The sequence below is a fragment of the Myodes glareolus genome, chromosome 10 (genome assembly GCF_982192425.1).
Source record: "Myodes glareolus chromosome 10, mMyoGla1.1, whole genome shotgun sequence".
Lineage (NCBI taxonomy): Eukaryota > Metazoa > Chordata > Mammalia > Rodentia > Cricetidae > Myodes > Myodes glareolus.
The window spans coordinates 38240549-38256659 of NC_142035.1; the positions used below are offsets into that span (position 1 = coordinate 38240549).

The following is a 16111-nucleotide window of genomic DNA, read 5'->3' on the forward strand; positions in this document are numbered from 1 at the left end:
AACAAGTAGTATATTATCTTTAGTCCTAAAAGAGTAAGTTCTGGGGTTGCAGATGGCTCAGCAGTTAGGAGCACTGACTGCTCTTTCAGAGAACTTGAGTTTAATTCCCTGCACCCCACACGGTGGCTCTATAACACCAGTTCCAGGGGGCCTGACATCCTCACACAGATATATATGCAGCAAAACACCAACATACATAAAATAAAAATAAATTGTTAAAAAGGATAACAACAAAAAGAATGAGTTCTAAAAAATTAAGATTTTCTTCCTTTTTTTCTTTTCTTCTCTTTTTTTTTTTTTCCTTTTCTTTCTTTTCAAGACAGGGTTTCCCTGTGTAGCTATGACTGTCCAGGAACTTACTCTGTAGACCAGGCTAGCCTTGAACTCAGAGATCCATCAGCCTCTGCCTCCCAAGTGCTGAGATTAAACCAAAGTCTAAAATTCTGAAAACCAGTCTAAAATTTTGAGAAATGTTGTTCTCAGGAAAGAGCTAAGATTTGAAGAATTAAGGTCAAATGACAGATTTTTCAGTTTATTTGTAGTTTTAAATTTGTAAGAATTTAAATTTAATTTGTGAATTACTTATATAATTTTTAAAAATCTTAAAAAATATAATAACCCCTCAATGCATAACTTCTTATATCAATTAATGCTGGTTCTTCAACATGAAGCTATGCTTTCCAATTTTCAGATGTTCAACATCTCAAAACCACTTTTTATTGACTTAGGCAATTTAAAAATTTAAAGACGTTAACCCAGACACAGGCAAGACATATCAGGGTTGCTTTCGGCTCAACAAAGCCTTGCCTGTTCTCCCAGCCTGTTGTTTTTATTCCCTTTCCCCTCTGGAAACATACATACATACATACATACATACATACATACATACATTTATTTATTTATTTATTTAAGATGCGGTTTCTGCACGTTCATCCCTCTTGCTTTCTACCAATACACAGGTGGGTATGATGTATTAAAATGGATGATCTTATGAAATGCATTTATAATGAGTTAACTCCAAATCTCTAGTTGTGCAACTGGAGGTTTTTTCAACAAGAAATTTCAATCACCTCCAATCACATTTAGTTATGTTTCTATGTCAGAAGGATTTGGGAATCATAGTAAATCTATTCAACTCATCTCAAGAGAGAATAAGTCCTGGAGAGCAACTGTGACTGCACAGGTGGAAGAGAGACCCCTATCTTCTGGAAATTTACTCTTGGAAGTTCTAGGAGTAGAAGGAAAGGGTGAGAGAAAGTAGTAGGTATTTCATACCAACAGTCAGGGTACCTCATGCTCTCTGACCACTAAATATCAGGGGCCTCTCGAGGGGAAAATCATTTATATATTTTTAAGAAATGCTGAGAAACTGAAGCACCTCTCCTAAATTCCCTTGAGTAGTACAGAGATAGTACAGTCACAGAAGTCAGGTGTGTACCTGTGATCTAAGTACACTGGGGTGGAGGCAGAAGGATCAGTTCAAAGTCACAGTGACTTCCTTATCAACTTGGGGTATAACAGACCCACTCTCAAAAACACCTCCCCAAAATAAATTAAGTTATATCCAGTGCACTATCCCATCAGTCTATGTAGAATCTGTGTTTATTCTGCACTTCCTGATTATGGATCCTCTCTGTAAAACTCTCCACCCTGACTTGTAGTGGCATTTCAATTGTATCTTAACAAATAAAGCTTGCCTGAAGATGAGAGGGTAAAACAGCCCCACTGGTCAGCCTTACAGACCAGGTAATGGCAACACACACTTTTCATCCCAGTAGCCACACTAGTTTGCTACACAAACCGGGTGTTGCATGACTTTAATCCCAGTGGTGCACCCCTTTAAGCACAGCCCCAGAAAAAACTGTAAGACGAGAGGAGACAGCTCTCAGTCACTCTCATTCTGAGGTTTTCTGGAAGCAGGATCGCCACTGCAGACTGAGGTGGAGGTGGAGGTAAGAGCCAGTGGCTGGCTGCTTCTTCATCTTTTGGATCTTCAAGTTGAACCCCAATTTCTCTCTCTGAGTTTTTATTAATTATGCAACACTGATGGAAATAGAGCTTGTTCTAACTCAACTAAGCCTAGACTTAAGAGAATATAGGCATTTGTGCATGCTTGAATTAAGAGCTGGTGGTAGGGACGGTAACACAGATGCCCCTATAATGGATACCCAGTATCACATTTGTAGTGGTCTCATCCCATATTACACCCTAACTTCAATTTGAAGATTCTAATGAAGTAGTATTTTTAAGTCTCTCTCAAAGGGATTGGCAAGTTGACTCAGCAGACAAAGCAGAGTTCAGTCCTGAAGCCCACAGCAGAACTGACTCCCAAACATTGTCCTCTGACCATGCCATACCTTCCTCCCTTACAAGATAAATACTTATTATTTAGAGAGAATTCTCTTCATAAACTGTGGTATATTTTTTGGAGCTACCTATCCTGAAATCTAAATACTAAAGAGTTTCTATTGCTGACACTTCAATCAGGCTGTGTTTATGCACACTAAAGACAGTAAGGACACACCCTCCCCAAAAGAAGGTAAAACAAGGAGAATTGTCTCAAGCAATACGATTAACGGGTTACTCGGTTCTCTGGCTACTCACCACAGTCAGGGTATTGAAACCCGCTCTCCCAAGCAGATGTCCTAGGTCATTGACAGCAGTGAAGGGAGAAATGTGTGGGGAAAACCCTCCTTCCCGTTCTGTTTCTGCTAACTGCAACGAACACCGAAGTTCATAGAGCGTGTCACCGCCAAACATCGCACCAACAAACACCCCATCTGGTTTTAAGACATAATGAATCTGTAATAAATATAACAAAACTATTCAAATTTTACAGACAGCAGTATCAAAGCAAATGCATCCAAGTTAGTACTTATGACTACCAACCTTATTTTGCCAAATAAATCAGAAAGTAAATAACATCGGACAAGAACCCCAGATTCACTGCTGTATGGTGTGTAGTAATGTTGTATCGTAATGACAAAGACAGTCAATACACTAACTAATACTAGTATCCATAAGATATCTTACGTTTTCAAATTTTATAGATACAACTTGCTTTTTACAGTAACAGAAGACTGTAAGAAAAAAACATTTAAAGAATGACACCTCACCAAAATTATAATTCTTCCTGTTCATGTTCTCTGAAAAGCAATTCTGTAAGATGTCCCACCAACGGATGTCATTTATTTCCCAATTCTTTAATCTGGGCTGGATTTGTGGTTTATTCTGACTAAAGAAATGCAATACAAGTGACAGCTCATGACTTTCAGCCTAGTGGAGGTCAGTTCTCACACAGCCCTGTATGCTTCCTTCTAACTGTCCTCTTGGAACACCCCACTCGACTTGACCACACCATCATCTACCCACCACCCTCTGTTCACTGACAAACACCAATCTACAGGCATTTATCTAACACTTCCTGAGAGTAATGAGAGATACACAAACATAAACAAGTTCCTATGCAGAAAAAGTTCACAGGTAATAAAGGAAGAGAAGAAATTTTAATATAGAATATGCTCTGTAGCCAGGCAGTGGTGGTGCACACCTTTAATCCTAGCACTCAGGAGGCCAAGGCAGGCAGATCTCTGAGCTTGAGGCAGGCCTGGTCTACAAAGTGAGTTCTGAGATAGTCAGGACTACACAGAGAAACCCTGTCTCAAAAAACAAAAACAAACAAAAGAACATGCCTTGTGATCCCAATATTATTTTACACAGTAATTAATTAAATCTTTTATAAATATAAACATCTCTACAACCGACTATTCTTCAGGTTCTCAAGGAAGGCCACCTAACGTATATATTTGTGGGTCAAAGAGAGTACCGAGCATACCCAGCCCACAGAACATTATAAACACTTGGTTTCATTCCACTCTGTCAGACTTCTGAATGTGAAAACAGCAACATTTGTCCATCTGTGATGATAATAAGCTAACACAGAACTGAGTCAACACAAGTTTTCTCACCTGTTCAAGTGCTCTAGGAAGGTCATTCACCCAGTGCAAACTAAAATAGAAACACATAGTTGCTTAACCTTAATTAACATAATTATCACTAGGCTGAAATCACAAAAAGGAACTGAAATTAAATTGTTTTCTACACGTCCACAACTCTGACTTTTTAACTGTCTCCACACTTTCGTCCTTTCCAGAATGTCATACAGTTGGAACCAGCATGCACAGCTTTTTGAATAACCTTTCATTTGGTAACATGTCTTTAAGTTTCCTGCATTCTTTTCATGTTTTGACAGCTGATTTCTTTTTAGTGCTAAATAATTCCATTGTCGAGATGTACAATTCAACCACTTAGTACTGAAGGGCATCTGTGCTGGATAGTTTTAACTTGACACAAGCTAAAATCATCTGAGTGGAAAAAAACCAATTAAGAAAATGGCTGGAGGAAATAAGACTGGGCTGTAGGCAAGTCTGTAGAGCATTTTCTTAATTAGTGATCAGTGGGAGAGTGTCCAGCACACTGTGGATGGTACCACCTCTGGGCAGGTGGTCCTGAGTTCTGTAAGACAGCAGGCTGAGCAAGGCAGGGGAGGAAAGGCAGGAAGCAGCACTCCTCCATAGCCCCTGCATCAGCTCCTGCCTCCAGCTTCCTGCCCTCACTGCCTTTGATGATGAACTTTATAAGAACTGTGAGTGAATAAACCCTTTCCTTCTTAAGTTGCTTTGATCAAGATTTTTCATCACAGTAACAGTAATCCTAACTAAGACAACATCTTAGTTAATTCCAAGTTCTAGCAATTAATAACATAGCTGCAGTGGTAGAAAGTACTTGCTAATCTTGTAGAAGACCGAGTTCAGTATTTAACACCCAAACGGTGGCTCACAACTATCTGTAACTCCAGTTCCAGAAGACTCTACATCCAATTCTGGCCTCCACAACTACCAGACATGCATGTAGTGCACATACATACACGCAGTTAAAATACTCACATGCATAAAATAAAATCTAAAACTTTTTAAAAGAACAATATATTATGTATGTATGTATATAAGTTTCATTTCTTTGGGAAAATACCAAGGAGTATAAATGCTGGAACCTAACAAAGTATGTTCAAGTTTCAGGAAATCATCAAACAGTCTTTCAAAGTGTCTCTATCATTTTGCATTCCCACCAGAGTTCCTGTTGCTCTACACCCTTGCCAGAAGCTGGAGCAGCAAGTGTCTGGATTTTTTCTATTTTAAAAGGTAAATAGTACATCCATCACCTTAAGGCGATGGAAATCAAAGCAAAGTATTCTAAACTTATACATAAGAAACTTTTTAAATCTCATGTTTATTCTCTCATGTGTGACATGGAAAGAGTGTTAGCAAGCTGTATGTAGAAACTTGGGAATAAAAATAAATTTAAGACACCACATCATATTTCCACTAGGATGTCCTGAATCCTTCATTGTTAAGATAACCAGTTTGTAACTAAAAAGAATTTATTCTATCACGGTGAAGATTATATAGCTCAGTAACAGAGTGCTTGTCTTTAACCCAAGGCCTTAGGTTTAATTCCAGGTGGGGCGGGGGTAGGGAGTTATATTAATCCATTATCCATTGCTACCCTAAAAGTAAATATTACAATGTAAATTAGGCCTATTTATAACACACACACACATAAACACATGGGTACACACCTGCACATGTGTACACATGGAGGTCAGAGGCTAACCTCATGCTTGCTTCTCGGGTTCTGACCATACTGTTGTTTAGAGTCTCTCACTGGTCTGGAACTCATCAAGTAAGACGGAGCTGCTGCTGGCCATGGAGCCCCAGGGAGCTGCTGTCACCGCCTCTCCAGAGCTGGAACTACAAGTTTGTGCCACCATGCCTGCCTTTATGTGGGTTTTGTAACTCAAACTTGTGTCATGCTTATGCAGCAAGCACTTTACCAAATAAGGTATCTCTCCAGCCTCTTTAACATACTTTTTAAAAGTTCAAAAGGATTACTAACCTTAAGCTGCTAACCACCAGGTCAAATGTGTTTTCTTGAAAGGGAAGGAATTCTTCATCAGCTAAAATATTCACAGTAGGTATATCTGTTTCTGAGGAAATTTTCTAATAGTAAAAAAACAAGTTCAACATATTTAAATAGAGTTTTGATTACTAAGACAATCACTGTTAAATACCGTAACGTTATATTCATTTAGTGGTGTCTATCAAAAAACAAAATAGCACAAAATGTGGCACACAAAAGGCACTCAAGAATTAAGTAACACCTAGCTGCTCCAAAAATGTAAGAAATACATCCATTCACACTAAAACAAATCTCAGCAACTGAACATTTCAGGGCAACAAATGAAGCCACAAAGTACTAGATGTAAATCTGGGTGACCCTTTATACTCAAGATTTTTTTAAAACCTACATAAACATGACTAAAATGTTAGAAACTGTAAATGAAACTATTGATGTTTTATGACAAAACATTTTTAAAAGCTTCTAAAAAGCAATAAACAATGTGAAAGTGGGTGTATATTATAAATTATGAAGAGCTGACATCTCTAAAATATAAACTCTTACAAATAATCTAGAAAAAAAAACATGTAGAAGCTCAAGTCAATGAAGGTGAGAGGAAAAGCACGTCAAAAAGTTATTTTTAAATTCAACGTCAAGGAATACCAATGAGCGTCAGGTGTGGTGTTGCACGCCCTTAATCCCAGCACTTGGTGGCAGAGGCAGGAAAACCTCTGTGAGTTCAAGAAAGCCTAGTCTACACAGCTGTTTCAGGACAGCCAGAGCTGTTATACACAGAGAAACCCTGTCTTAAAAAACAAAAAGAGAAAGAAAGAAAAGAAGGAAGGAAGGGAGGGAGGCAGGCAGGTAAGCAAGCAGGCCGGCAGATAGTTGATGTTCTTTGTAGAGGACCCAGGTTGAATTTTTCCAGCACCTATAACTCTAATTTCAAGGCACCTGATGCCCCCTCTTGTTTTCACAATGCACAAGATGCATATACATGTAACCAGGAAAACACTCACAAATACAACCTAAAAATAGATTTTGAAAAAGAAACACACCTATGCCCACAGAGAGAGAGAGAGAGAGAGAGAGAGAGAGAGAGAGAGAGAAAGAGACAAAGACAGACAGAAAGACTGACTGATAAATGGCCGAAATCCAATAATCAAGCTATCTATCCAGTTATTTTACTGAACTAGTAATCAAAGACAGAAAAAATTATAAAAGCAGTTTTAAGCTTTTACTTGTCTGAGTAACAAAAACAAAAGGGGTTGGTCCAGGGTTGACAACGAAAAGAAGAAAAAAAAAAGCACTTTCATGGAAACTCCTCATTCATCTTTCTAGGGACAATCTGGAGACATATACTGAACAAGAAAAATAAATGAATAAATGACTTTTACCAAGAATTGATCTACAGGCAAAAGTAAATAACCAAACACACAGTCACTTTCCAGGTGATGTTAACAGCAGGGTGCTACTGAGAAACCAGAACTGCAGCAGGCTTCTAGACCTGCTCAGATAAACCTGCTATGTGATGCTCACATACTGGCAGGCTATGCGGTCATTTTAAAAAGAGGTACACACACATAAACAATATTCAAACAGAATAACATTCCATAAAAACCATGAAACATTAATGTACTACCGTCCACGTGAACTTGGGCAATGTAGGTAGTTACACGTTTATAAAGGCACCAACAGCTGTCTCTGGGAAGTAAGATTAGAAATCTCTTTCCTTACTGTATTCCCTGCACTGTTTGAGTCTTCCTCATGTGCACATATTTATAATTACACTTATTACACTGTGAAAGAAATAAAGAACAAAAAACTAAGCCAGGTGGTCAGAAACAAAGAGTATTAAAAAGCTACCTACCAAAGCATGTTCTGCAATGTCTGTTTGGAAAATCTTTCCCACAGTCTCCTGCAATGGGATAATCAGAGCAAAACAATTACCAAAATTTCCAAAGGAGTAATTATAATTTTCAGTTTTGTAATGTTATTTTCTGATCAATTCCAGTATAATATGCAAGTTTAGAAGACATAATGAATACCACAGATTTAAATACATGAAATTAATTATATTATTACATTTAACTTATTTAAGAAAATAAGAGAATACATCCTACTCTACTCAACTACTTGAACTTTTCTTGGTTTAAGACGCTACAAGCTAGACTGCACACTGGCGCCCACGTGGATAGCTGCATCCACAGAAAGCCTGAGAAAGCTTTGGAAAGAATAGAGTAAAGCATGTTTTCTTGGTAGCAGCAATTTTTCGGGTCTGCTCTGCTTGCCAGAGGCAAACAAGCGCTCTCATTTAAGAGAGGCTTCCTGACTCAGCTATAGCTGCAAAACCTTGCAGCTGTTTTAAGAGGTCCTGCCACGAAACACTTAAACGGTGTTGATAAAAGCTGACCGCATGCTTTTTGGTTTTCAGCCATAGCAGGAATAAAGCTGTGCCATTTTAAAAAGGTGGCTTTCTGGGCCGTCCAGCCAGAGCAAACTCTGACTCTTTCAGGCAGGCGGTTCGACTATGGATGATTTGAGTGTGGTTTGTGAGCACACTGCTGCAGCTTGCTTGCTGACAGGGACCTTGAAACGCCACAGAGTTGTGGCAATAAACATGGCTACAGCCAGTACCTCCGCCATGAGGCTGGAATCACAGAAAGCTGAGGAATGGGCTGGATTCAGCCATCAAAGCCACGGCTTTAATCCTACCTATATTGCTTGAAAAAGAGAGATAAACAGTAAAGAGAGATTCAAAGACGATAAAAACCTCTAAATGGTTTACTATGTGTTAAAAATATATGCAGGCTAAAGGTTAAAGTTCTTAAAAGAAAAAAAGAATATTTGGGTGTGGTGGTACACACCTTTAATCCCAATGCCTGGGAGGCAGAGGCTGACAGACCTCTGTGAGTTCAAGATGTGGTAGCACACACATTTAATCCCGATGCCTGGGAAGCAGAGGCAGACAGATCTCTGTGAGTTCAAGGTGTGATAGCACACACCTTTAATCTCAGCACTGGGGAGGCAGAGATCTCTGTGAGTTCAAGGACAAAGATACACGAGAATCTGCCTCAAAAAGCCAAAAGTTAAAAGCAAAAATAAAAGGAAAAGGTTAAAATAAAGCCACGTAAAGATGAAAAATACAGAGAGAATCTTACTGTTACTATGTTACTATACATGTTACTATGTTCTCTTTAAATTGTTTGAATGCTGAGGAAGGAGCAACAGCTGCTAAAAGATATTTGCTTATAAATGCTGCTAAATTAATCCCAGATAGGTATTTTGAAAATACCTTGACTTCAAAACTGAAGTCAGAAGGTATGTTTCTTTGAAGAAGAGATTTTGCTTTTGTTTCCACGGGAAATGAGAGGCTGTGGAATTCATTCTGAGTTAAGAAAAATCAGGTTTGATCAAGGAAGACCACCTGAGAAATCTCCGTTAGGAACAGATGGCCCAGATGTCTGAGTTCTACATCCAGAACAGATTTAAGACTGCTGCCTGAGATGATCAAGCCTCACAAGATACTCCAGTCAGAAGTAGCCTGGAATACTACACCTACATTCCTAAAAAATGGACTATGGATATTTTTCTGTCTAAAAAGGGGGGGGGTGGGGTGGGATAATTGTATTCTGTCAATCATGTTTTAAATAAAAGCTGATTGGTCAGGCAGGAAGTATAGGTGGGTCAACCAGACAGGAAGTAGAGGTGGGGCGATGAGAATAGGAGAATTCTAGGAAGGAGAAAACCCATTCCTCCCAGTCCTGCCCAGTCACCGAAAAAGCAGGATGTGACCTGCTCCACTGAAAAAGGTACTAAGTCACATGGCTAACATAGATGAGAATAATGTGTTAATATAAGCTACAAGAGATAATAAGATGCCTGAGCTAATGGGCCAATAAGTTTATAATCTTATGGAGATCTGTGCGATTTTCTTTGGAACTTGCCCGCTGTGGGAACTGGGCAGGACAGAAACCATGACAAGCAACCCCTCCTGTTACAGCACACTCCTGTGATAAAAGGACTTGGAACAGATTCCTGCTTTCAGTCTCCATTCAAAGAGTTTACAGAGAAAGCAAGAAAACACTTCACAGGAGCTAAGGGGCTCATTTTCTGTTTCTTCTTTCCAAGAGTAAAAGGGTTCAGACGACTTCTGTCCCATATTAAATTCCCCATGTTGCTCTTTTCTCCAGGACCCTGATCCCTCCATCATTACCTCCTCTAATCTTTAAATCTGTCTTCTGGTCGCTTCCTCTCACCTAACAACAAGCATTATCTTCCCAGTCTTGAGAAAATTCTTACCTCTAAGCACCTTTTTGGTTTTATCCAGTTTTATTTGTGTATTAGAAATATACACTTGATAGTTTTTTGCTTATAATTAAGGACTCTATTCATGAGGTCCACAATTCTTGGTGCCTACCATGTCACTGTTCACTAAATCGCCCCCTAGTGGCGGCTCATGGTCTAAGCATGAGCACAGCAGTCTGTTCTCACTGGGTCAGTCCTGGTCACTCTATCTCTTCATCCATAGCACCATGAGACCTCCATGAAACATCTTCAGTGATTGCTATTGTGGCTTCACAGCTGTTAGAGAAACCGCTACTTTTCGGCTCACAGCACATTCACTTTTTTGGCTCACTGCTTAGCAAGTGTATACCCTACCAATACTTTGTTAGGCAGCGGGAAAGAGAAAGAGGGCACTGTAAGTTGAACTGTTTGCTGATTTCCATGGCATAGCTACTCTGACAAGGTAGATTACATCCTACTGGATACAAACTTGGTAAGGGAGGTGCAGAACTGGTTTTCAGATGCCAGTTCCAAGACACTACTGTGGAGAGCAAAGAGATAAGCTAATCTGATTATCAGTCTGTCTCTTGAAAGTCTGAACAAAGATACATACAGACAGGAGCAAAGGTCTCTGAGCGAGAGAGCACATACACTTAAGGTTAGAGCAGTGGCTGCTAAAATCTAACTCTTAGCAGGGTGCTATTTTGTAGCACTTGACAGTTTGCATGGTGTGACTATTTCTGCCATAGCTGATTTCAAGTTATCAACATAATGCCATTAAAGAGTTGGAGATAACAATTAGCTCTTATGAGCTAGAAAAAGCTAGACTGGAACCACATACATCAAGAGTACTAGGGATAGTCTACAAGAGAGAAAGACAGAAGATAACATGCAGCATCCATGTAACCCTAGAAAGCATGTAAACGGGGGTACACTTCATATTTAGGTTTCTAAGTCCCAATACCTTGTGAGAGACAGCTCTACTTCCAAATCTGAGTTGCATAAGAACTTCCAACAAATACCTCTGTATTTAAATTGACTTCTGCTTCTTAAAAATCAAAAGATGGGCCAGAGACACAGCTTAGTAGTAGAGTTCACATTAGGCAAGTGTTCTATCAGAGTTATACACCTACTGAGTTGAAGTTACCTTAACATTCATGCATTCATGATGTCAAGATTATTCATTGAGGGTTATAGGAACTACAATTTTGGTAATGAACAAAAATTAGCAAGTCTAGTACAAGAAGAAAGACACTAAAGAAACAAACATACATTATGGACTAATAAGAGGTATGGAACTTAGGGTCGGCAAACGTGGGGCACTATTTTAGAAAGTAATCGTAAGACTGTTGAGATGGCTCAATGAGTAAAGATGCCAGGCACCAGCCAATCTGACATGGTAGATGGATATAATCAGTTTTCTATATCCTCTGATCTCTGTATGTGTGGTGTGACAGGCACGTGTTTGCACACATACAAACATACACATGAGATACATGATTATGACTAAGTTAGAAGAGAATCCAACAATTCTGAGAAGATGGAGTATGACTTGGCTTCTACTTTAAAAGAATCACCCTGAAGTGAGAACAGATTGTTGGGGCCAAAGATAGAAGCAGGGAGACCAATGTGGAAGCGACTGCAGTTTAGGCAAGAGGTGCAGACAGCTAGGGTCAATGTGGTGAGACCAAGGCAGAAAGGAGTGAGCTGCAGATATATATGAAATCCAAAAGAGAATTCCAGGCCCAATCACTCATCAAGTTCTGCTGGGTTTATTAGGTTTTTCATACATTACAGCTTTTAAATCTGCTTCATCTCCCAAGACTGCACTGCCTTTAACACTGCCTCCTAATGAATCTGTCTTTCTCCTTTACTAATTCTTACATGACATGCCAAATTAATAGTCCCTAAGCATCACTATATAATACTCCACAGCACTCTCACTGACCTTCTGCCATGCTGACTTTCAATGCTATGAACCACCGACCCAGATCCTGTGCCTCTATGGCCACATCAAAGAAATTCTTAAGTTTCTCCTAGCCTTTAACTTTCACTGCACTTCAGCGAATGTTTTATTTCCTACGGCATTTCTTATTGTCAGTAGCAGCGTTTGGGGAGTCTCACAATTCCCCTGCACCCCAGCCCAAATATATGCTTTATCAAAGTAGATTTTTCTTAAGATGTTTCAGGAGCTTTGAAATGGCTCAGAAGTTAAAGAGTATCTTCTGCTCTTTCAGGGGATTCAAGTTCATTTCCTACCCATGTCAGGTGGCTCACAGCCCCAGGGGATCCAATGTCTCTCATCCCTGTGGGCACCTGCACTCAGGTGCACATATCCACATGCCAACATATCTGCTCATAACTAAAAATAAGACAAATATTTTTTAAATCCCATTTTCATCTTTGTGTCTAGCAGTGTCTTATGCATAAAAGACTAAGTGAATAAATGAATTTATTTATGATTTTTGGGGAGACGACTAAGAATGGCCCCAGAGGCTCACAGATTTGAATGTTTGGTCATTGGGGAATGCCCCTACTTAGGGATTAGGAGGTATGGCCTTGTTGCAGGAAGTGTGCCACTGGGGGGTAAGCTTTAGGGTTTCAAATGCTCAAGTCAGGCCCAGTGTCTCTTCCTGCTGTCTGCAGATCCAGATGTAGAACTCATTCTCTAGCACCATGTCTGCCTGCATGCCACTATACTTTCCGTGATGACAACAACGGACCAAACCTGTAAGTCAGCCCCAATTAGATGTTTTCCTTTATAAGAGACACTGAGGTCAGAGGCTGGAGATGGTTCAGGAGTTAGGAGCACTGGCTTCTTCTAAAGGTTCTAAATTCAATTCCCAGTAACCACATGGTGGTTCAAAATCATCTGGCACCCTCTTCTGGCATGCAGGCAGAACAGTATATACAATAAATTAAGAAAAAAAAAAAAGGCGTCTTCTCACAATAGAAATCCTAAGACATGGCTTGCGTTACAAAATGTGAAATAAAATATTGTGAGTACTATTAAATGCTATCTATATTTTATACAGTTTCTAACTAATAAAATTTTTCTTGATTATGAATGTATGTATTCTGCACTGCCAAGAATCAAATCCAGAGCTTCACATATGATGAGCAAGTGTTCTGCCACTGCACTACACACCAGCTTTTATTATTAAAATAAATTATCAAAAATGAATGCTTAAACAAATAAAAACAAGAGAAAAATATATAGGTTTAAAGAAATTAGTGAATTTCTTTAGAATTCTCAAATTCCTTAAAAATTATTGTATTAGAAGCACTGAATAAATGTTTAGCAATTTTAACACAATCGAAATCTAAATATTCAACTAATGTGATCAGAGAAGTCTTTTCTCTCTCTCTCTCTTTTTTTTTTTTTTTTTTTTTTTTTTTTTTGGTTTTTCAAGACAAGGTTTTGCTGTAGTTTTAGAGTCTGTCCTGGAACTAGTTCTTATAGATCAGGCTAGCCTCGAACTCACAGAGATCCGCCTGCCTCTGCCTCCTAAGTGCTGGGATTAAAGGCGTGCGCCACCACTGCTCGGCGAGAAGTCTTTTCTTATAATAAACTAAATTAGGGGCTGAGGAGATAAATTAGTTGCCTTCAAAGTACTGTGAGTTCAATTCCCTGAACCCACATTTAAAAAGCTGATCACAGTGGTTCCTGTAATGCTTGGAAAGGGGTAGAAGAGACAGGCAGCTCCTAAGGCTTCCTGGCCCCCTAGTAGAGCCTACTTGGCAAGAAGCAGGCCTACAAGAGACTTGTCTCAAAAACCACAAAGATAGATGGCACCTCAGAGAGCACCTGAGGAATGACACCAAGGCACACATGTACCTGCACACACAAACCAAGGCTCTAGGCATGCTTATGTATGTGCACACACACAATTTTATTTTTCAAAGTTGATTAAGCCCGTGTATAAAATACCTTATTCAAATGTTGTGCTATGTAGCCTCTTCCACATCCCACGTCCAGTGCAAGGGGAAAATCTCTGAAAAAACAGACATAAAAGCTAAGTTTTGCAATACAGTCCATAAAATAATCAAGAACTAATCTTAAGTAAAAACATTTTACTAACTACACCTTTCAGAAGCCTTGATGCACCAGCTGTATCTAGAAGAAGATATAATATACAGATCAAGTCTCTTTGAACTAGTCACTAATCCACAGGTCCTAATACTCAACCATGAAGACCCAGCCTTAGGCAGGGGATGTTGGTCAGCAGCACAGCACCTACCTAGCATGTGTGAGTTCAAGTTCTGGCAGCACAAATAAACAAAGAAAAAAGTTTAGACATGACTTTGAAGAACACATTTAACAAAGGTATCTGAGTTTAATCATCCAAATATTGAAAACAAGCTAAATGTAAATTAACATGGGGAAAAAAATGGCACATTTAACTGAGGATCAATCATTAGCTCTACTTCTCAAACACTTTGAGGCAGGAGAACACTTAGAAATGTGTTCAGCTTTCCATATGAAATGTCATCAAGCATTTTTAAACTTGGGCTGGGGATACAGCTCAGTGGTAGAGTTCTTGCTTAGCATGTGCAAGACACTCAATTCAACCTCCAGCACCAAGGGAAAAAAACAACTAAAAACACGCCCTTCTTAAAAACTCCAAAAATTATTGAAAACTTAGGAGTATAGTAAGTTCCTAGTGTCCAGGGCTACATAAGTCAATTCAAATATCTTCTTTTCTTTAAATACATATTTTTTAATTCTTATTTTATATATCTGAGTGTTTTGATGGCAATGTATTGTATGTATATCATATTCACGCCTGGTGACCACAGAAACCAAAAGTGGGCATCCGATCCCTTAGAACTGAAGTTACAGATGGCTGTGAACCTCCATGTGGGTACTGAGTACAGAACCCAAGTCCTCTGGAAGCACAACCAGTTCTCTTAACTACTGAGCTATCTTCCAGGTCCCAACTCAAACATCTCATATAAGCAGCAATCAACACTTGAATCCAGTCAATCTGAATCTAGAGCCAGAGAGTAAAGCTCCACATTAGACTAGCTCCTCTAAATTGGGACAAATATCAACTGTTTCTATAAATAAAAGAACAGAAAAAACTGCAGTTTAATTTTTCTTAAGAATGGCTGCCAAGGGAGATGAGCAGGGGAGAACTGTGGTTGGAATGTAAAATGAAATCTTAAAAACTAAATTAATTAAAAAGAATGATTGCCAAAACTGGGCTAAGGAGATGGCCCAGTTAATAAAATGCTTTCCGTGCAAGCATGATGACTTCCAAGCACCAGCATTCACATAAAAGTGAAGCTTCAGTGTGGCAGCATGTGCCTATAATCCCAGCACTGGAAAGGAAGAGACAGATGGATCTCTGGGGCTTGCTAGACAGCCAGCTGTGGAAGCAGGAAAGAAACTGGCCCCCAAAGGGAGTGGCACTACTAGGAAGTGTAGCCTTTTTAGAGGAAGTGTGTCGCTGTGGGGGCAGGCTGAGATTTCTTATGCTCAGGATACCACCCAGTGCCTCAGTTAACTTCCTGTTGCCTGCAAGATGTAGGATTCCCAGCTACTTCTTCAGCACCATGTCTGCCTGAATACTGCCATGTTCTATACCATAATGATAATGGGTTGAACCTCTGAACTGAAAAATGTAGTGGCATTTCATTTGTATTTTAATAAATAAAGCTTGCCTGAAATCAGAAAAGTAAAACTGTCACATTGGCCAGCCTTACAGACCAGGCAGTAATGGCACACACCTGTAATCCCTATAGCCACAATAACACACACCTTTAATCTCAGTAGCTTGCCATAGAAACCAGGCCGTAGTGGTGCACGCCTTTAATCCCAGCCCTACAGAAGATTATAAAATAGGAGGAGACAGCTCTCGGT

General features: G+C 39.4%; 1 protein-coding gene across 3 annotated transcripts in view; it reads right to left on the reverse strand.

The window, feature by feature from the left end:
• The window catches only part of Ndufaf5 (NADH:ubiquinone oxidoreductase complex assembly factor 5), a 33949-nt gene that overhangs the window by 12124 nt on the left and 5714 nt on the right, over positions 1-16111 (reverse strand). For 2 of the 3 annotated variants that reach the window (XM_048455451.3, XM_048455449.3), the window contains exons 3-7: positions 14177-14240; positions 7829-7876; positions 5956-6059; positions 3969-4008; positions 2605-2802 (exon numbers count right to left, since the gene is read on the reverse strand). In XM_048455451.3, the coding sequence (XP_048311408.2) occupies positions 2605-2802; positions 3969-4008; positions 5956-6059; positions 7829-7876; positions 14177-14240 (454 nt within the window). The remainder of the gene's footprint in view (positions 1-2604; positions 2803-3968; positions 4009-5955; positions 6060-7828; positions 7877-14176; positions 14241-16111) is intronic. The other variant, XM_048455450.3, reaches the window with a different exon arrangement.